General features: G+C 46.5%; 1 protein-coding gene across 1 annotated transcript; it reads right to left on the reverse strand.

Annotated features, from left to right (window-relative positions):
• Positions 1 to 5834: 5834 nt before the first annotated feature.
• Positions 5835 to 12651, reverse strand: LOC127009119 (homeotic protein proboscipedia-like). The gene is made up of 3 exons (XM_050881905.1): positions 12606 to 12651; positions 10411 to 10562; positions 5835 to 10043 (listed from the first exon to the last, which is right to left on the reverse strand). The coding sequence occupies exons 1-3, from the start codon at positions 12649 to 12651 to the stop codon at positions 8538 to 8540; spliced, it is 1704 nt and encodes a 567-aa protein (XP_050737862.1). The 3' UTR covers positions 5835 to 8537.
• Positions 12652 to 22325: the final 9674 nt, after the last annotated feature.

The following is a 22325-nucleotide window of genomic DNA, read 5'->3' on the forward strand; positions in this document are numbered from 1 at the left end:
ACTACTATCCCTAACACTTCCATCTCCACTACCATCGTCACCACCTACAAGAAGAAAACGACAACAAGGACAAGAACAACAGTGGTATCCAAGACAGCCCCCTGCAGCTCGCTTTTCCGTATATTCATTTCCCTCCCTCCACTCCACCTCCCCGTCTCTCTCTCTCTCTCTCTCTCTCTCTCTCTCTCTCTCTCTCTCTCTCTTCCTTCCTCCTTTACTTTATACCGTATGATTTTTTTTTCAATTCTTACTTACTCTTTCATCCTTCGGTTTTTCCTCCTACTCCTCTTTGGTTCCTCTCGTTCTCCTTCTTTATTCTCCCTTATCTTCTCTTTCTCCATAGTCCCTCTTCTTTATTCTTCTCACCTTTCCCTTATGTCACTTTCTCCCTTTCTTTTATCTCCCTTCTTTTCTTCACTTTCTCTCCCCTCTCTGACCTTTTCCTCTCTGTCAGCTCTCCGCCTTATTCCTCTTTATTCCCCCTTATCTTCTCTTTCTCCATGGTCCCTCCTCTTTATTCTTCTTACCTTTCCCTTATGTCACTCTTTCTCCCTTTCCTTTATCTCCCTTTTTCTTTTCTTAACTTCCTTTCACCGCTCTGACCTTTTCCTCTCTGTCATCTCTCCGTCTTATTCTCTCCGCCCATACTGTATCTCTCTCACCTTTACTAGTGTCTTCCTCTCTTCCTACACTCCTTTGTAACTCTCGTCTTATTCTTCTTATTTCCTCTTCATTCTCTTGTCTTTGTATTTCATTTCCATCCTTTGGCTTCTTCTGTGACACTCTCCTGTTCTTCGGTTGCCTCATCCCCTTTTTTCTAACCCTTCTCGGTACTTCTCTCCTTCCTTCCTTCCCTTTTCATCCCTCCGTCTCTTTCCCTCCCTCCCTTCATCCCTGTATCTCCCTTCCTCCATCTCTCTGCTCCGTCCCTCTCCCTCCCTTCCTTCGTCCCTTTACCTCCCTCTCCCTCCCTCCCTCCTTCCCATTATGACTCTCATCCACCTCACTATTACCGACAACCTTCCGCTGAGGAGGGAGGATCATCGCTCTTGTAGGGAACCCGCGTCCTCTACTCCGTCCGTCCGTCTGTCTGTCTGTTTTTCTGTCTGTCAATCTGTCTGCCTTGTCTTTCCTTGTGGAGGTGTGAGGACCCGTCAGTGAGTGTGTGTGGGATGTGGAAAAGGGAAGGGAGGAGGGGGGTCGTGAAGGAGAGGGGGGGGTCTGTGTCTGTGTGTGTGGGATGGGGAAAAAGGGAGGGAGGAGGGGGTCGTGAGGGAGAGGGGGGGTCTGTGTCTGTGTGTGTGGGATGGGGAAAAGGGGAGGGAGGAAGGGGGTCTGGGGGGAGAGGGGGGTCTGTGTGTGTGTGTGTGTGTGTGTGTGTGTGTGTGTGTGTGTGTGTGTGCGTGTCGTTTTTGTGCCGGAGCTGCATGTTTCCTGAAGGAGATGAACGACGCGGCTAAATGGAATAAACGATGGAAATATTAACACTTCTCTCACTACTCTTTTTTTTTCGTTGCTATTGCCTCCTCTCTCTCTCTCTCTCTCTCTCTCTCTCTCCCTCCCCATCTGCGTACTGCCTCCTTGACGCCTCTTAGAAGGACTTATGTAATTCCTGTCTCCTTTTTTATACCTTTTTTTTCAGTAGTTATATTTTTTTTTTCACTTGTTACATATTTTGAAACTCGAGAAAACAATTTACATATTAATTTTCTTTACGTATTTTACTTCTGTCTTCTTTGTTTTCTTTGATTCTTTTGCTTATCTCATCTCCCATCTGTTCGTGCTGTCAATAGATGAAAATAAACATACAAATGCTAAATTTTTTTTCTAATTTAGCATGAAATTAGAGAAACAGAAACAAGTGAAAACATATTTAAAGTCAGTGTCAGTCATTCGTCTCTCTCTCTCTCTCTCTCTCTCTCTCTCTCTCTCTCTCTCTGTCTCATCTTTTCTCTTCTTTTCTTCATATTTATCGTTATTTCTCTCTCATCTTTTCTTTTCTTTTCATCATTTTTATCGTTATCTCTCTCTCTCTCTCTCTCTCTCTCTCTCTCTCTCTCTCTCTCTCTCTCTCTCTCCTTCCCCTCTAAGGACAATTTAAATCAATTTCAGAAGTGATTTACGACGCGGACTCGTGTTAAGTAAATTTATCTACGCGGGGGACGCGACGCGCGGCCCTGCTCCTCACCGGATTACTTTTTTTCATTATGCTTAAAAAATAGTCAATAGTTTATGAAGCTGAGAAGTTTTTATTTTGTTTTGTGTGTGTTTTGTACTTGGCGGGTCTGGGTGTGGGGGTGGGAGGGAGGGGAGGGCTTGTGTGTGTGTGTGTGTGTGTGTGTGTGTGTGTGTGTGTGTGTGTGTGTGTGTGTGTGTGTGTGTGTGTGTGTGTTTGTTTGCTTGTGTGTGTGTGTGTGTGTGTGTGTGTGTGTGTGTGTGTGTGTGTGTGTGTGTGTGTGTGTGTGTGTGTGTGTGTGTGTGTGTGTGTGTTTTGAGATGTCATTTCGTTCTAGCTTAACATTAAAAACAAAAGCCATACGAGGGGACAGCATTGAGCGCCTATTTTTGTTTACTTCCTGTCTTTTTTTTCCTCTCAGACACTTCAGAGTTGCTACAAAATACAAGCGTCACAGCGACAATCCATGCACTCAAACTGTCTCACGTCTTTCAATATGGCATTCAGAGCGGATTAAGTTGTCATTTCCCTCCCACCGTCTCTCTCTCTCTCTCTCTCTCTCTCTCTCTCTCTCTCTCTCTCTCTCTCTCTCTCTCTCTCTCTCTCTCTCTCTTATCCTGTCTTTCCGTACGTCATCCTCCTCCTGCCACACTTATATAGATTAATTATTTTCTTAATGGACGGAAAGGCCAAAAAAACAAACAAACATATATATAAATGAATGATAGTAAGCAAGGTAAAAAAGAACCCCTAAACACGACCAATATAAAGATCTCAATAGTACAGAGGATGGGGTTGGATACCTTCTGCTAATTATGTTCATCTCGCGCCTACGTACAGATTTAACTAGTACAGCAAGCATTATATTAGTTACGTCTTCCTACATAAATTACGCGGCACATAAATCTTAATGAAATGTTCGTTATGGAGGAAAAAAAGTGTGTGTGTGTGTGTGTGTGTGTGTGTGTGTGTGTGTGTGTGTGTGTGTGTGTGTGTGTGTGTGTGTGTGTGTGTGTGTGTGTTTAAGATTGTGTGTTAAATCTTGCTTGAAAAATCAGGTTAGTCTAGTTAAGTCAGTCTAGCATAAAAAACAACAACAACAAAAAAAAAAAACAAGTAACCATCCACGTCATGAAAACGAGAAAAAATGTACTGAAAAAAAATATCATGCAATTCTGACTGACAACAAACAAACAAACAAAAACAAACATAACGAACAACAAACAAACAGCTAAATAACTAAATACTAACCAAATTTGTATCGTTTAATCCAATTGCCGGTGGTGAAAGTTGAATATTAATTTTTACTCGCGTATCACAGCCGTTCATTTATATGCAAATTAATATTGTGGCGCGGCCTTCTAATTTATTGCAATAGCGGCCATGCCAAAACCCGCGTGATTTATGCCCGCCAGGAAGAAGCCACGCCAAGCCAAGCCGACCCGCTCTCTCTCTCCCTCCCTCCTGACGCCCGTAGGAAGGAAGGAAGGAAAGATGAGAGAAGGGAGGGAAGGAGTAAGACTGTTCCTCCTCCTACAAGAATATTCGTCTGCTCAAAGAGTGCTTGTTTTCTACATGTCCAGTGAGCAATGTATTAAAATTTCGACTTTTTAAATCCTTCATATTTCTTAAGACAGTGATATCAAGGTGGTGTGGACTTTTAATTATTATTTTCTGTGTTCTTTAGTCGGGGATGAATCACTTGTGACTTCATGTAACTAAATTTGACGGCTGGCATTGAAGTATAAGGAATTAATAATGTTGTGTAGTGAGTCTCTTTGCTCTTTTGTTGTCCTTCCAATGTGAAGTACATAACATTATACAAGCGGGTTATATAATTCCTCTTTTGTCTTCTCCCCTCTAGTTGGCAAGATTCGCATTTTGCTCTCAACCCGTCGCAGTTTTTTACATATTCCCCCCACGCTGCCTGCACCGCGAGCATAGCACATAGCTCAGCACATCAGCGGCTCGCGCCTGAACGGAATACACAACGCCCAGTACTCCGCCACTACGGTCCAGACAGAAAAAGAAAAAAAAAATCAAGTAACCGGACCAGCCATCGAGGAACTCTTTCCTCGCCTCACACGCCGCCTTGAAGCTGAAATTGCCCAAATGTTTTCTCTCTTAAAATTAGAAGATTGGTTGCCGGCCACACTTAGCCACGCTGAGGTGCTGTGGCTGCTACTGCCTGTTTGTTCGGTGTTTTAAGTAGGTTCTTTTTTTTATCGGATTATAAATGAAGTTTACGTATTCATTAGAACACTGTGATATTACTCCTGTTATTGAAACACCACTTTTAAATAGGAAACTGATCAGTAAATTAAACAAAATAATTAGTGCTGAACTATTATACGGCAGTTGTAACAGTTAATAGTCCAGTTGCACTCGCCTTGTTTCACCATTTCACTAAACTGCTGGTAAACATAACATTTGCTGACCATCCCCCTTGAACAATGACGTCTCTGCCTACGGCCACCCTAACCTTGGTCTTCGATACCCTCTGGCGTTGCAACGGAGGAGATGCCCCATCAATACACATCTGTCTACTTAACCTCATAATCGTATCCTTCAGATAAGTGGATGACTCGTGGACTAAAACACGAGATTGGGTTAAAGAAGGGAATTTATCAGAAAATAAAGAATGGGGAAACACAGGGCCGGCCGGTACACGCTATTACTATCTATTAAGAAAAACGGATAGCAAAAAAACAAGTGAATAAATAACGATATATCACGGTAGACGGGAATTGTGCTCGGTTATGGCTGCGTGACTCGTGGACAAGCCTTAATTTGGCAAGAGCTATAATGGGTACATCCTGCGTTCCCTACACCGGCAAGCAGCGCGCAACTAAACCAGACTCGACACAGTATCACGAATAAGGCTGGATGAACAGCTAGATGAACTAAGATGGAGCTCTTCAAGACAGATAAATTAGGGATATCAAGAAAAAGTAAGCAATACACAATCAACTCCTTTCACGATAAAAATAGTGAAGTTCTCCATCAAAACACCACTGACTGGCACCCTATCCTCCAGCCATGTTCAGTTCCCTGCCAATCACCTTTTATCACTTCTTATAACGAAGCACGAGATCACTTACATACTTTTGCACAGTCTGGGTGTTCTACAGTACTTACTCTTACTTGTCGAGCCTGCTGGCGCTCCGTCTTGATCCTGTTCGCCGGAAATCACTGAAAACACACGAACACAAGCAAAACAAACCTGAGCAGCCCGTCTGCCTTCCGTTCAAGCGTACCAACCTGCGCGACGCCGCCCGCCACGCCTCCCGTCTGTCAGCTGTCCATCACTCAGCCCTAGCGATGAGGACCTCTCAGGGGGTTCACTGCTGTATATGTTCATCATGAGGACCCAGATAATGGTATTCTTTCTATTTACAACCCATTTTGGCTTTGTCTAATAAAGCTTTGATGGATAGTGTATAATGTCTATGATACTACTATGTTGGTAATACTGTTTAGCTGTTGATATCTTTTAAAATGAATGATAAAGTAGATCTATGTCCATAAGTTGTGTATAAGGTAACTTGAAAACAAAAACTGAACTAACTTTTTTTTCTGTGTTAGTCTTGAGGTTGTCTGTGATCGAAGCGTGGGAGGCAGGAGCATAAGAAACACTCTTACAAGGACATTTATTTAGTTCACCCTTGAGTCATCAATATTACAATAATCTTACTATTCAAAATATGTACACACAGAGTAGGGGCCGTAGGGGCGGAGGGGGGCTTGAGGCGGCCCTGCACACACACACACACACACACACACACACAGTCTCTCTCTCTCTCTCTCTCTCTCTCTCTCTCTCTCTCTCTCTCTTTCATCTTTTTCTTTACCTAATATCTTCAAATGGCATGAAAATTAAACCTCCTTTCAACTCATTAACGCTGTCATAATTACGATCACAAATGACCATCGCGTAGTAATTGTAGAAAACGGGATGGTAGTCAGAGCATCGTTTACCGTTTCAACTATAATCGATTACATTCTCAATCGTACAAGAACAGATACTGAAGCCTGTGAATCATATACATAAGTCTTTTTGGTTAGTATAATCAAGACAATAGTTCAGGGAGGCTCAAGCTTCAGACAAAAGTAGGTAGGTCGTGATGAGCCAGTAACCCCATCCTGTCTCTTGTTCCGTCGCCACTGGGCGGAGACGGGGAGAGGAAGTACTTTTTTCAGCCTAATAAGTAACTATGATTTTTTTGGGTAATCTTCTTTCTCTCACATTTTTCCTTCAAGGGCGGAATTTCTAAGTACAAAAGTTACCTTCTCGCTGTGTTTCTCCCTCACTTCCTAAACCTCGAGAAACAATTATGATGGCCTTCAACATCTTGGTCTCACCTACTCACCATAGGGAGCACTTGTACTTCGAAAGAGTCCAAAACTGATTTCTACACAAGATATTCACACTTACGAGCCTTTTTATCCCGAGCCTCAGGCAGACAAACAATCAGGAAGGCTAATTAACATAACACAATTTTTTCACTTTCCATCCTTTTTCATTTTTGTTCTCATTGATATACATGTGAGAAGACATTTGTTTTACTCTCTCCAAGACCTTAAGTTACATCACAACCTTCTGCTGGCATGCATCCCTCTGGTGGGAAAAAAAATCCAGTTACATTAGTCACCCACAAAATAAAATCAAAGATGAACAGATAGAAAACGGGCGACGACCTCTCAGACTCATCATTAATAATACAAAAATAAGAGAGAGAGAGAGAGAGAGAGAGAGAGAGAGAGAGAGAGAGAGAGAGAGAGAGAGAGAGAGAGAGAGAGAGAGAGACGGCAAAACTATAACAAAATTCTCGAATCTCGAACCTGAATTCTTGGCTGAAATTTTTCTCTCGCGCCAACTTTGAAATGAGGAGAGAAAAAGAAAGACTTCCAAAAGATTTCTGGTCGGAGACAGCAAAAGAGGAGGAGGAGGAGGAAGAGGAGGAGGAGGAGATAAGAACTAAGAACCAGCCTCTTCCTGTCCAGAATTTTGCGCTGACGCTCTGCTTCCAGGGAGGGTGTGAGGGAGAGAGAGAAGCAGGATGGCCGGAGGAGGAGCACGGTGACTGGGAACTAAGGAAAAGGCGCACGAGGAAGAGGAGGAAGAAGCGCCTGGTTAAGGGTGAGAGGCAATGAGAATGAGGCGGAAGAGGAAAAAAGAGGAGGATGAGAAGGGAGAACAGTTGTTTGGAATGTTACTTCAGACGAGACTGGAAAGAGTCAACAAAAGTTATTACGTTTTTCTGTTAAAAAAAAAAAAAAACTGACATTAGGTCCTTTACAATTTTGGCTTCTGTTCTTCATATTTATTTTGTAGAGAGCATTCAATGCTTCTCGAAAACTTGATTTTAATCAATCATTAACATAAAATATTAGAATATTTAATTATTTTCTTTATTTCTTATGGAAATGCTGCTAAGTTATGTTCACCACCCTCACACACTGAAAAAAAAAAAATCTCTAATCACTCACGCTCACAAGCCTGCCTCTCGCGGCGCACCTCAGCCCGCCCTCGTCAAGGTAGAGATCTCCCTCTAAAGTAGTCTTAAAAAAAGGGGCGGGAAAGGTGTAAATTATTGCTGAAAACTGTAACAACACGTCCACGCCCCTTGTCACCAGCGGTCCGAAGGAAGAGGCCCCGCCAGGGAGAGTTTGAAGCTTATCACTACACGGAAGTCAGGGAACTACCTCTCTACCGCGGCACGTGGGTGGTGGGCAGACAGCTACGGGGCGGGAGGCGGAAGGACAAAGTTTGGAATGATGGGCAACACGGGCCTGTGACGAGGCTTGGCATGCGCGGTGGCGCCGGGCTGTCACGGCATGTCATGGGCCCGAGACCCGATGACGTGACGCGACGCTTTCCTCACACTTGGTTCACTCACTCCTCACTGGCAGCTTAGGATGCACGGACGCCATGCCAAGAGTCACGCGTATGATGCCGTTGCCTCTCAGTCTGACGACACTCACGACACTCACTAAACCGACTCGAGTAGACCACAACAAGGGCCGTTTTCAATATTTCGGCTGTCACTACGCTCCTCCCTCCACGGGACAAGCGGAACACTCGCCGCCAGACCTGTGTTGACCCGTGTTCCGGGAGTGACTCTGGCGGGGAGGTGATGGGAGGCTAAGACGACACACGAGGGGAGGGACGCCTTCTTCTTATACACTATGGGGCCGAGGGTGGGAGTGGAGAAAAAGAGGTCCGGACACTGCTAGTTCTGAGTCCCCGCCAAGCCCTGGGAAAGGAACCTCTTCACGGCGAGCGGACATAAACCTCAAATTCTTTGGAAAGACCAGTGTTGTGGGGACAAGGCCGGGGGGCCGGGAGGGGTGGTGGGGCTCAGCTCAGCTGGTAATACTCCGGGGCGAAGTCATTGGCCAGGTTTGTGAGGAAGTTAAAGTCGGAGGAGTTGCTGTTCTCGCTGGGGGCGGTGCTGCCGCCAGTCCCGCCGCCCTGCCCCCCGCCGCCCGGTCCCCCGCCGGCCCCGCCCCCGCTGCCACTCTGCTCGAAGAAATTAAACGTGAAGTTCAGGTCGTGCTCGTGCTGCTGGTGGTGGTACTGCTGCTCCGGGTAGGCGACGCCCTCGTTGCCGGTGCCGCTGGTGGCGCTGCCATTGTTGTAGTAGCCGCCGCTTTGACCCATGCCGGCCATGTTGGCCATGTTGGCGGGGTTATTGGGGGCCATGGTGGTCATGGCAGCGCCCTTCTCTGTCTGGTCGTACCCCGTGGCCCCGCACATGGCGTAGGAGTCGTAGTACTGCTGGGCCGAGGCGTCGCCCTGGCCGCCGCACGCGTACATGCCGCCGTTGCTGTACATGTAGTTGTAGCTGGAGTAGCCGTCGCCGCACATCATGTTGTTGTTGTAGTAGTGGCGGTTGTAGTTGTAGCCGTCCATGGTGTAGCCGCCGTTGTACATATGCTGGCCGCGCTGCTGCTGCTGCTGTTGCTGCTGGTGCTGTTGGGCGCACGTGTAGTCGTAGCCGTGTGCACTGGAGGCGCGGGAGTTGGTGTTGGCCATGAACTGGGGCGGCGTGGCGCGGCCCATGCCCCGGTACTGGTCCGCCCACGAGCCCCTGTAGGCCCCCGAGTAGGAGCCCGAGACGCCGCGACCCTTGCCCTCCCCGGTGGCGTTGGTGGCTGCGGTGGTGTTGGTGCCGCAGTAGGAAAAGGTGGAGCCTCTTCCGGCCCCCGCACGCCCACTCACGCCGCTGCTGAAGCCGTGAGGCGTGACCGCATTGGAAGTGGAGGCAGCGGCGGAAGCGGTGGTGGTGGCGGTGAGAGGCACCGTTCTGGATGAGCTGGTGGGCGGGGTTGTGAGGGCAGGGGAGCCTGGCACCCCCCGAGTGCCGGTCAGATGGGCAGGGGAGGCTGTCGGGGTGGCGGGGGTGAGGGGCGGGGTGGCGCGGGGGATGGGAGGAGTGTTGAGGGGAGGAATATCCTGCGGGCCGCCATCCTTTAGGGTGAGGCCTTCCCCGGTGAAGCCGAGGGGGCCGGGGTACCTCATGCCGCTGCCATCCTCGCACTTCACCTTGCCGGAGTCGAGAGGCGGGACCGGGGCGGTTCCGCCTCTGGGCCCCCCCGGCATCCCGGAGCTGGCGGAGGTAGGAGGAATGCCGGCCGTGGCTGATGCGCTGGGCAATGGCAGACTGTCGTTGCTTTCCTCCTTTTTGACGTCCGAGGAACACATGCTGTCGGGCGAGGAAGGCACCGACTTGGTGTTGTTGTTTGTGGCGTCGTCGTGCATCCCCGCCCGCTGCTCGCCCGAACCCTTCTTGTCCGGCTCATCCGTCTTGGCCATGGACTGCCGCTTGTGCTTCATCCGCCGGTTTTGAAACCACACTTTCACCTGAGGGAGGGACGGGGTGAGTGACTGGCGCCTCGCAGGACAAACAAGAATGACGGGGAGTACACATCAAGATACACAGGCGAAAAATCAATACTTTCGTTCCTCTAAAGATGAAAACAACGAAGGAAGTTTTACATTCACGGTGAAAAATGAAATCTGAGCTCACGTTAATTCAAGATAATCACCAACGTTACACATTCGAAAGATGCAAATATGAGATAAATCAACTACAACCTTTCCCTTTCTACATTGCAGGCTATGTAACCATCACTATCACCTATTTGACAGCATAATCATCTTTCCTTTTTACCATACCAACGTCCCCTGCTCCTCCTCCTCTTCCTCCTCCTCCTCCTCCCTTTCTCACCTGTCTCTCTGTCAGGTCGAGGGAGGCAGCGATCTCTATCCTCCTCGGTCGACACAGATACTTGTTGAAGTGGAACTCTTTCTCCAACTCGAGCAGCTGCGTGTTGGTGTAGGCCGTGCGCAGCCTCCGGGGAAGACCGTTCTCGTTGGACCCTGAGAACGGGGGTGGCTCGTGAGTGGGTGGGTGGGTGTGAGGGCAAGGACGGGAGGGAGTGGGTGGGGAGGTGTTCAATGGGCGGGGAAGGACGGGAGTGAGGACTGGGTAGGTTGTGAGTGAGAGGAAGAAGAAGAAAGGGAGTTTGTAGGAGTAGTGAATCAATGAGTGAGTACTACTAGATAATATCTACTCCATTAGGTGTTTGATTGGTTACCTAGGCGAGTGAAGTCAAGAGGGTAAAAATGTCAATAAATGAATAAGAAAAGGTGTGCATAATCAGTACTAAGAGTTGCAAAATGAGTCATGATATTAAACTGGCATTAATAAGGTAATCTGTATTCTGGGTACACTAAAACATATAGATAAATAAAAAAAAATTATAAAAAAAACAATGACATTTTGAGGAAGAGAGGGATTCGTTAACACAGTCGAGAGTAGCTAAATAGAAGATAGAAAAAAAAAGAAACATACTAAAACGGGAAACTAATCTCACACTAATGAACCCAAAAACAAGAAAAAAAATCGAAGAAAAAACTAAACTGCCAAATAAAACCGTGAATCAAGAGAAACAAAAGCACGAGGAACGAGGGACAAAATAAGAGAGGACGGACATCTGGGTGGGTAACTGATATACATAATGATACTTCGTCTGTCTCCACACGTGTTGGGTACAGGTGTGAGTCTCGTTACACGCCACTGACTCAGGTGCTTCATGTCACGCGTGTTCCCGCCCATCACTCACGCCAGAATGAGACAGAAATATAGGGCCGCGGGGTACACCTGGCGGCGCCCCCCTCACCCCCTTCACTGCCTGGGGCGCGTGCATTTAATTACCTGTCCACGTGCTTTAATTTACCTGCACGTGCTTCCTCTTACCTGTTCCCCATATGTCAGGCTCCAGTTTAGAACGTGATTGCTTTTGCGTGTAGTTAATCTGCGTTCGTATGTAAATTCACTAATGCAGAGGTAATAATTCGTGGGTACGTGTGTGTGTGTGAGGTGTGTATTATGTTAAGTGTAGTGTGTGTGTGTGTGTGTGTGTGTGTGTGTGTGTGTGTGTGTGTGTGTGTGGGGGCTTGGGGGGGGGGGTCGTGTATGTGTGTGTTTGGTTGTATACTTGTTTGTTTATTGTGTATCTTGTTTGTTTGTGTATGTGTGTCTTTACTTTATCATGAAAGGAAGAAAGAAAAGAAGGAGGGAAAAGTGGAAGAAAAAAGAAAGGAAGAAAGGAAAGGACGGTATGAGTCAAAGTTAGAAGTCATGGAAAGGGCTGAAGAAGAAGGGAGGAAGGAAGGAAAGAAAAAAAAGAAAAAAAAGAAGGAAAGAAAGGAAAGGAGGGTATGGATCAAAGTCAAGAGGAATGGAGAAGACTGAAGAAAGAAGGGAGGAAGGAAGGAGGGAAGAAGCAATGGAGAAGGCTGAAAAAGGAAAGAAGGAAGTAAGAAAGGAAGAAAGCAAATAAAAAGAGAAGGAAGGAGGGAACGAACGAAAGGAAGGAAAGAGGGAACGAATGAAGGAACTCAGGAATCATATGAGGTAAAAGCAAGCAAGGGAGAAAGCTGAGGATGGAAGGAAGGAACGAGGGAAGGAAGAGAGGAAGAGAAGTAGGAAGGAGGAAGAGAGATAGGGGTAAAGAGTCTCCTGCCCCTCATATGGCCGCCTCCCTGTATACTTAGCAACACCTGAGAACACGCTACACCTGGGAGGCATCCGGGCAGGTGTGTGTGTGTGTGTGTGTGTGTGTGTGTGTGTGTGTACCCAATGAACTGTTGTCATGCCTATAACTTCTTCTTCTTCTTCTTCTTCTTCATCATCATCATCACACACACACACACACACACACACACACACACACACACACACACATACTCCCCTCCCCCCCCGCTCACAAACACACAACCTCTTCCCCACTATATACACAAATACCACCTACACACACACATAAACAGCCCCTACACACACACACACACACACACACACACACACACACACATACCCCCCCACTACACACACACACACCACCCCACTGGTACACTTACTGGAGTACTGTTGAGTACTGCTGCGTTGGTACTGTACTCCACACATGCGGCATGAGAACACCTGTGATTAGTTTAGACACACCTGTCGATGATAAATATTACACGTGCATTGGTGGAGATAAACGGGCAGAAAGAACCCTATTTATATGCACGTGTCCCATATTTAGTCATCCTCTCAGACGGTAATACATGGAAAGTGTTGGTCTGTGAGGAGTGTTTAGCCTTTCCTATGGAGTGAACATTCTCCTCTTAAAAGTATATATAGAAATGACATAATGCGTTTTCCAGTCCTCTTGGAAGTGTGTAGAGGAGTATAGAGATAATTCAGAGATAATGTTGGACTGTAATGCGTGTTTTGCCTTTCCTATATTATGGTTAGAGAATAGTCTCCTCTTAAAAGTTAATATAGAAAAAGGAATACGTTTTTAGGATTTTTGGAAGTTGTATAGAAGTAAAGCTTTCTTAGTGGACATCTCTTTTTGGCAAGCAATTAATAATACTATGATGCTAATAATCTGTACTGGAAGCATAATTTCTAATACACAAAGCTTAAAAACAGCCTCAATCTCTTCAAACACATATTATAAAAGTGTTATTGGTCTCATGATCATCTTTTCTAAACTAGCAATAATTCTGTTACACTCGTGAGAGGAAATATCAAACCTGTATTACAAGTTTAGTCTGGCGAATATCATTAACCTTTACAGTCTCTTCAATCCCTTATATATAAGTACACAGATAAACTAGTCAACAAGATGTGGTGTTGGGGCCGTGAAACGGGTTCATACGTATTGGCTGTACTGGTTGGTGTAGTGGTGGTGGTGGTGGTGGGTGTGTTGGTACTGGTAGTGGTGGTGGTGGTGGTGGTGGTGATGGGTGTGGTGGGTGTGTTGGTACTGGTGGTGGTGGGTGTGGTGGATGGTAATCAGAATGTAAATCTTCCCTTGGTTATCACTTAAGAACGTTTTCATCTGTAATCATCAGTAAATATGGTACAAAATGAAATAAAAATCCTCCTTTTTCAGTACGGCTTTTTTTCTTCTCTCCAGTAAAGTAAAAGTGAACCCTGTTAATTATATATGCGATTCCGTGTTATCGGGAAAGTACTCGAGGGGGAAAGGCAATCAGATGGGACATAAACACCTTTTTAAAGAGCATTCGTAGTACACAGATGAGTAACTTGTCCCCTTTTGAAAGGAGGGGACAAGAGAGAGGAACACAAGAAAGGAATAATCATGAGAGGAGAGAAGTAAGAAAGGAGCAGACATGGTGAAGGAAGGATGAAAAGAAGATAAAACAGAGAGAAAGAGGAAAGGGAGTCAAGAAAAATGTTAAAGATGGAGCAAGGAGAGGAAGAGATGGAAGGAGATTAAATAGATAAGGAGAAATTTTAGGAAGGCAGAAAAGGTGAAGGGGAGACTGAAAAGAAACTAAAGAGGAGAGAGGCAATGGAGTCTCGCAAATTGTTAGAGATGGAGCGAAGAGAGGAAGAGAGGGAAGGAGATAAAATAGATAAGGAGAGATGTGAGGGAGAGACGACTAACTAAATAGAAGTGAAACAGAAGAGAGGAAGAAAATGGAGTCACGCAAAGTATTAAAGATGAAGCAAAGGAAAAGGACGAGAGAAAAGGAGATAACACAGATAAGGAAAGAGATGAGGGAGGAACGAGTAACCAAAGAGAAATAAAAAAAGGGAGAGAAAGCAGGAAGGAAAAATGGAGTCAGGAAGAAAAGCAAGGAGGAAGCAAGCGAAGGAAGAAGGAAGGAAGGGAGGATAAATGAGGAAGGGAGATAAAATAAAGTGTAAGAATTAAGTAAAAGAGAATTGGGAGAGGAAATAATGGTAAGAGGGAACCAAAAAAAACAAAAACAAAAAAAAAAAACGCCTAAAGCTGAGAAAGAAGAGAGAGTGAGGAAGAAGAGCAGGAGGGAAACAAAGGAGGGAAGGGAGGATGGATGAGAGGGAAAAATAATGAAGTAGAGTGAGAAATAGAAGCAGGAAAGGATGAAAAGAATAATGTAAGGAAGGAGAAGATAAAATAGAGGAAGAAGAGGAGGATAAAGAGGAAAATAATGATAAAATGTGGGGAAGGAAAGAACAAAGAATAAGGAAGAATGGAAGGGAGGAAAAAGTGAGTTGGAGAGAGAAGGAAAAAGAAAGAATCAAGAGAGAAGGAAAGAATGTTTGACAGAAAATGAGAATGGAGAGAAAGAGGAACGGAAAGGAGGAAAAAAATGGAAAGGAAGGATGAGAGAATGGACGGAGGGAGGGAGGAAGGGATAGAGAGACTAGAGACTGGAGGGAAAGAGGAAAGAAGGCTGGAGGAGAGAAAAGGGAGACAGGAGGAGGAGGAGGAGGAGGAGGAGGAGGAGGAGGAGGCAGATGACACCGCGGCACAGACACTCCTGGGAGAGAGATTTTTTTCCTGAAACATAAAATTTAGGGAAGAGTCCAAGTTAATATTCCGCCCCGTTCATAAAACAACTTTTGCCGGAGGACCCAAGAGGAGGAGGAAGAGGAGGAGGAGGAGGAGGAGGAGGAGAAAGAAGAGTAGGGAAAGGAGAAAGATATAATAGCGAATGAGAAAGATGAATCAGACAGAAAAGACGAGAAAGAGGAGAAGTAAGAAGGAAAAGAAGGCCAAGGAAAATGAGAGGAGTTAAAACGAGGAGAAAAAGGAGAAAAGGCGAAGAATAATCAATAGAAAGAGGAGGTGGAAGAAAGGCGAAGGAAGAGTAGGAGTAGAAAATGAAAGAAAAACGCCCAGACTGCTAAAGTAACTAAATGTAATGAAAAGGAAGGAAAAAAGTAGATGATATGCAGGAAAATGAAACTAAGAAAAAAAGATGAAGGACCTGAGGAATGAGAAGGATGATAGTTACACATTTTTAATCTTCAGTCTTTCTTTCATTTTACCTTTTCTTAAAATCGTAAAGTCTATCATGCCAACGATTTTCCTTCATTGCATTCATTAATCTAGACTCCTTGCTGTTTATATATCAACTGGTTACACATTTTTTGTCTTCAATCTTTCTTTCATTTTACCTGTTTTTAAATCCTAACGTCTATCTTGCCAGCGATTTCCCTTCAGTCCTTTCATTAATCTAGACTCCTTGCTGTTTATATATCAACTGCTTACATATTTTTACTCTTCAATCTTTCTTTCGTTTTACTTTTTCTTAAACCTTAAAGTCTATCTTGCTTACGATTTGCCTTCAGTAGTTTCATTAATCTAGACTCCTTGCTGTTTATATATCAACTGCTTCTATTTTTTTATGTTACCCCGGTTAGCACTTAAAGAGATTCATGTTATATGCCTCTCAAGTTAATTCTCATAAAGTGTATCCAATCAGGCAACTTGTGACAGGTATGAACACGTTATCAAGTACTATTTGGGTCATTACTTCTCTTTTTTTTTTTTTTGCTACTCCTGAACACCCAGAACTAATTTTTCTTATTTATCTCCTTCCTCTTTTACCAATCCATCCTCTTCTTTCTTTTCATCTTCCTCCACTATCACCACTAATTTCGCCTCCTATACGAGTTCTCCTCCTCTTCCTCTTCCACCTCTTCCTTCTTTTATCTAATCTCTTTCTCCTATTCTTCCTCCACAAGCAACACCACTCCCAACACTTCTACAATTCTTCCTCCTCCTCCTCCGTCTCCTTTTCTTTCTATTTCTACCCCTACTTCCACCTAGTCTTACCCCTCTCCCTCTGCCACCATCACCCCCCGACCCTCTACCTCCCTTTCCCCCCCCCCCCCCCCGTCCCGGCCCGCCCCTGTTAAGAATGTTCATAAAATTGACACCCACTAAGTGAGGCGACGAAGACTCTCCAGGAAGCATCAAAAATTTTTACTCGTCGCGCCCCGGAAACTTGCGACATATTACTCATAAAAGCCGGAGTTTATTATTGTCTCTGTAAACTTTCGGGCCCCGGTTTACGACGAGGAAGAGGAGGAGGAGGAGGAGGAAAAGGAGGAGGAGGAGGAGGAGGAGGAGGAGGAGGAGAAAAAAAAGAGAAGGAAAGAACAGAAAGGGAGTAAACTAAAAGGAGGGAATGTGTTATGTAGAGGGTGTATTTGATTGATTCTTGTTAATACTGAGTGGGTATATGTTCCTCCCTCTCCCTCTCTCTCTCTCTCTCTCTCTCTCTCTCTCTCTCTCTCTCTCTCAGCCGACGATTAGCAGGAGGCCGAGGAAGAAGCGCCTCACGTTCGCATATAAAGTGAAGGAAAAGTTTTAATGTATGCGCATGTGTGTGTGTGTGTGTGTGTGTGTGTGTGTGTGTGTGTGTGTGTGTGTGTGTGTGTGTGTGTGTGTGTGTGTATTAGGTTATGGTTTCAAGAAGTCTACAACCTGGCGTATCAAGAGGGTGAAGAAAGGACTACATGTTAGGACGCAGACCTCACACTCCTAGACAACCAACGCCATCTATGGACTGCAAGGAAAACTAGCCCTCTATCCTCGTAAGGCGGTTAGTAATGTCTCGGCAGTGATTGAGATTTTCGAGTTCGAGATCTTCAGGGAAGTTATTAAAAAGTTCGAGTGGTGAGATTGGCGGTGAAGGACAAAGGAAGACGAGGTAAGAGTTGGTGTGGAATTGGAACGCACACGGCAAGTATCCAGTACCGCATAACGCCCTCAAACCTTTCTCTAAAAAGTACCTGCAGGTCAAATTACTGATACATGTAACGGTTTTAAGTAATGTAAGAAATGTAAGAAATGCAATCCCAGACGCCACACTGTTGCTTCTAGTCTTGCCCCACCAGCCCCTTCAGCCAGGGCCTTGGGATGGTTAGTCACCCGCTGGCCTGGTGAAGGAGTGGCAGGGGTAAGTGGTCTTTGTCTGTGGTCGTCTGTACGAGGAGTCTGTAGTCAAGGGTGTTTGTGTGTGCGTTAATGAGTAACCGACTTCGAGTATCACAAACACCGCTACTGTTCAGAAGAGCGACTCCGAAGTGATCCCAGTGTACTGGGCATGGTTGAGAAATTCCCTCTGTACGAGGAGTCTGTTGTCAGGGGTGTTTGTGTGTGCGTTAATGAGTAACCGACTTCGAGTATCACAAACACCGCTACGGTTCAGAAGAGCGACTCCGAAGTGATCCCAGTATACTGGGCATGGTTGAGAAATTCCGTTAAAGTGGACTTTGTCTGTGGTCGTCTGTACCAGGAGTCTGTAGTCAGGGGTGTTTGTGTGTGCGTTAATGAGTAACCGACTTCGAGAAACACAAACCCCGCTACGGTTCAGAAGAGCGACTCCGAAGTGATCCCAGTGTACTGGGTATGGTTGAGAAATTCCGTCTGTACCAAGAGTCTGTAGTCACGGGTGTTTGTGTGTGCGTTAATGAGTAACCGACTTCGAGTATCACAAACACCGCTACTGTTCAGAAGAGCGACTCCGAAGTGATCCCAGTGTACTGGGCATGGTTGAGAAATTCCCTCTGTACGAGGAGTCTGTAGTCAGGGGTGTTTGTGTGTGCGTTAATGAGTAACCGACTTCGAGTATCACAAACCCCGCTACGGTTCAGAAAAGCGACTCCGAAGTGATCCCAGTGTACTGGGCATGGTTGAGAAATTCCCTCTGTACTAGGAGTCTGTAGTCAGGGGTGTTTGTGTGTGCGTTAATGAGTAACCGACTTCGAGTATCACAAACACCGCTACTGTTCAGAAGAGCGACTCCGAAGTGATCCCAGTGTACTGGGCATGGTTGAGAAATTCCCTCTGTACGAGGAGTCTGTAGTCAGGGGTGTTTGTGTGTGCGTTAATGAGTAACCGACTTCGAGTATCACAAACCCCGCTACGGTTCAGAAGAGCGACTCCGAAGTGATCCCAGTGTACTGGGCATGGTTGAGAAATTCCCTCTGTACGAGGAGTCTGTAGTCAGGGGTGTTTGTGTGTGCGTTAATGAGTAACCGACTTCGAGTATCACAAACACCGCTACGGTTCAGAAGAGCGACTCCGAAGTGATCCCAGTGTACTGGGCATGGTTGAGAAATTCCGTTAAAGTGGACCTTGTCTGTGGTCGTCTGTACCAGGAGTCTGTAGTCAGGGGTGTTTGTGTGTGCGTTAATGAGTAACCGACTTCGAGAAACACAAACCCCGCTACGGTTCAGAAGAGCGACTCCGAAGTGATCCCAGTGTACTGGGTATGGTTCAGTAATTCCGTCTGTACCAAGAGTCTGTAGTCATGGGTGTTTGTGTGTGCGTTAATGAGTAACCGACTTCGAGAAACACAAACCCCGCTACGGTTCGGAGAGCGACTCTGAAGTGATCCCAGTGTACTGGGCATGGTTGAGAAATTCCGTTAAAGTGGACCTTGTCTGAGGTCGTCTGTACCAGGAGTCTGTAGTCAGGGGTGTTTGTGTGTGCGTTAATGAGTAACCGACTTCGAGAAACACAAACCCCGCTACGGTTCAGAAGAGCGACTCCGAAGTGATCCCAGTGTACTGGGCATGGTTGAGAAATTCCGTCTGCAACAGGAGTCTGTAGTCAGGGGTGTTGTGTGCGTGTTAATGAGTAACCGACTTCGAGAAACACAAACCCCGCTACGGTTCGGAAGAGCGACTCCGAAGTGATCCCAGTGTACTGGGCATGGTTGAGAAATATCGTTAAGGTGTCAAGTTTGGTGAACCGGCGATATTGGAACTACGCCGTTGATGTCATAGTCGGTGAGCCAGCGATGTGAAGCAACGCTGACGACGTCATAATCGGTGAGCTAGCGATGTGGGGGCAACGCTGACGATGTCATAGTAGGTGAGCCAACGATGTGGGGGCAACGCTGACGATGTCATAGTCGGTGAGCCAGCGATGTGTAGCAACGCTGACGATGTCATAGTCGGTGAGCCAACGATGTGGGGGCAACGCTGACGATGTCATAGTCGGTGAGCCAGCGATGTGGGGGCAACGCTGACGATGTCATAGTCGGTGAGCCAGCGATGGGGGGGCAACGCTGACGATGTCATAGTCGGTGAGCCAACGATGGGGGGGCAACGCTGACGATGTCATAGTCGGTGAGCCAGCGATGGGGGCAACGCTGACGATGTCATAGTCGGTGAGCCAGCGATGGGGGGGCAACGCTGACGATGTCATAGTCGGTGAGCCAGCGATGGGGGCAACGCTGACGATGTCATAGTCGGTGAGCCAGCGATGGGGGGGCAACGCTGACGATGTCATAGTCGGTGAGCCAGCGATGGGGGGGCAACGCTGACGATGTCATAGTCGGTGAGCCAGCGATGGGGGGGCAACGCTGACGATGTCATAGTCGGTGAGCCAGTGCTGGGGGCAACGCTGACGATGTCATAGTCGGTGAGCCAGCGATGGGGGGGCAACGCTGACGATGTCATAGTCGGTGAGCCAGCGATGGGGGGGCAACGCTGACGATGTCATAGTCGGTGAGCCAGCGATGGGGGGGCAACGCTGACGATGTCATAGTCGGTGAGCCAGCGATGTGGGGGCAACGCTGACGATGTCATAGTCGGTGAGCCAGCGATGTGGGGGCAACGCTGACGATGTCATAGTCGGTGAGCCAGCGATGTGGGGGCAACGCTGACGATTTCATAGTCGGTGAGCCAACGATGTGGGGGCAACGCTGACGATGTCATAGTCGGTGTTCCAGCGATGGGGGAATAACGCTGGTGGTGTCGTAATCGGTGTGCCAGCGGTGAGAAAGCTACGCTGGTTATGTCGAATCCATCATGGCGTCTTGCAGAGGGCGTTTGAGTAATAACGGAGTGCCCCGTGAGGTTTATAAGTACTTGTTCCTGATGCCACGGAATGCACACGGGAGTCACTGGGACCACGCCTTACAAGACCCTTCATCGTGCGTGTGTCTCAGCTGCGGGACGGACGGGAAGCAGACGCGACGCCTCCACCTCAGGCTGGATCTGCTCGTCGGGAGAACGGCAGACGTGGCGCTGGAGGTCTCGGCGAGGCGGTCGGCCCTGGGACTGGCGCTCACCCTCGAGACGCAGGTGGCGATACTGAGAAGATAAGCAGCTGAAGACACAGATGAATTATAAATAGTAGGAAAAACTTTGATCAGAAGGTTGTGTGAAGTAGGATGGTAATGTTTATTTGAAGGTGAGGTGGAGTGAAGGCGGCGGTGGTGGTGGTGGTTGTGTGGGGACGGTGGATGCTGGTGGAGAGAGAGAGAGAGATTGATGCGTGAGAGAGAGAGAGAGAGAGAGAGAGAGAGAGAGAGAGAGAGAGAGAGAGAGAGAGAGAGAGAGAGAGAGAGAGAGAGAGAGAGAGAGAGAGAGAGAGAGAGAGAGAGAGAGAGAGAGAGAGAGAGAGAGAGAGAGAGAGAGAGAGAGAGAGAGAGAGAGAGAGAGAGAGCACACACACACACACACACACACACACACACACACACACACACACACACACTCACCCCCCCCCCCACACACACACGTACCCCGCCTCCTTTCTCACACTCAAACCCTTCAACCCCTTCCTGACCCCCCTCTTCCCCCCACCCCCCCTTCCCTCACAGAACACGGGCCGTCTTATGATTATTTTCGCAATCCAAGACCACGTAAATAGCAAGAAGCATCGCTATTTTCTCTCTCCTTCTCTTTCTCTCCCTCTCTTTCTCTCTCCCGCCAGCACTATACATAACGGGCATAACACTAGCGAGGAGGAATATCTCCCTCCTTCTCTCTCTCTCTCTCTCTCTCTCTCTCTCTCTCTCTCTCTCTCTCTCGCATTCTTCTCGTTCTATTTTTGCTTTATTTTTTACACGACAGTTTCTCTTTCTCCTTTTATTCTTTTTTTTTTTTAGAATTCTTTCCCACTACTTCTGTTTCTCTTATTTTATTTTTATTTTATCATTCTCGTCGTTGTCTGCCCAAATTTTTTCATGTTTTTTTTTTTACAGACAGAGACGCATAGACAGAATAACACACACAGGGAAACAGACAACAAAAGCACGTATATATATCGACATAAAAGAGGATAGAAAAAGAAAAAAGATAATATGAGGAGACAAAAGAGTAAGCACAATAATATGAAAAAATGAAGAGGAAGAGAAAAGAAGTGAACAAGTGCATGAATAGCCGAGGAAGTAAGTAAAGCAATAAAAGAAAAGAAAAAGGAAGAGAAAAGAAGAAGAGAACAAGAAGAGGCGGCGAGGCAAGCAAAATAAAAAAGAAGAAAGTGGAAAAGAAAAGAAAACGAGAGAACAAGAAGAGGAGTCGAGGAGGCAAGCACACCAAAACAAACAAAAGAAGATAACAAGAAAAGACGAGGAGGGAGCCACAATCATAAAAAAGAATAAAAGGGAAGAGAAAAACAGGAGGAGAATAATAATAGGAGAGAAGGAGACAAGCTTATAAGATAACATGAAGAAACGAAAGGAGAAGTCAACTATAATAAAAACGAAGAGAAAAACAGAAAAGAAAAGACCACCACCAACAAGAAGAAGAGACGGGGAGGTAAGCACAAGAATGAGCTTGCCATTACCGTAGATAACATAGTCTCCTGGATTTGGTATCAGTGTCGTATTTTTGTGTGGGAATAGGGCTGTAAATAAAAGCAATATTCCTACCCCCGAAACCTGACCCCCTTCCCTTCTACCCTTCCCCTGTTCGCCTGTCCCACGCTCACTCACTCCAGCCATCCCACCAGCACCACCACCACCCCAGCCGTTGACCCTCCAGCCTCCACCCCTTCTCCCTTCCAGCCAAGCCTATGCATCACTGAATATTCGAAAACCAAT

The sequence above is a fragment of the Eriocheir sinensis genome, chromosome 39 (assembly GCF_024679095.1).
Source record: "Eriocheir sinensis breed Jianghai 21 chromosome 39, ASM2467909v1, whole genome shotgun sequence".
In the NCBI taxonomy this organism is placed as follows: domain Eukaryota; kingdom Metazoa; phylum Arthropoda; class Malacostraca; order Decapoda; family Varunidae; genus Eriocheir; species Eriocheir sinensis.

Coding starts and splice junctions, on each gene's coding strand:
- LOC127009119 (XM_050881905.1), bottom strand. CDS start 12,651: ATGTGTGGAGTACAGTACCAACGCAGCAGTACTCAACAGTACTCCA. Junction 10,563..12,605: donor CAGTACTCAACAGTACTCCA/GTAAGTGTACCA, acceptor CCCCGTTCTCAG/GGTCCAACGAGAACGGTCTT. Junction 10,044..10,410: donor TCGACCTGACAGAGAGACAG/GTGAGAAAGGGA, acceptor TCCCTCCCTCAG/GTGAAAGTGTGGTTTCAAAA.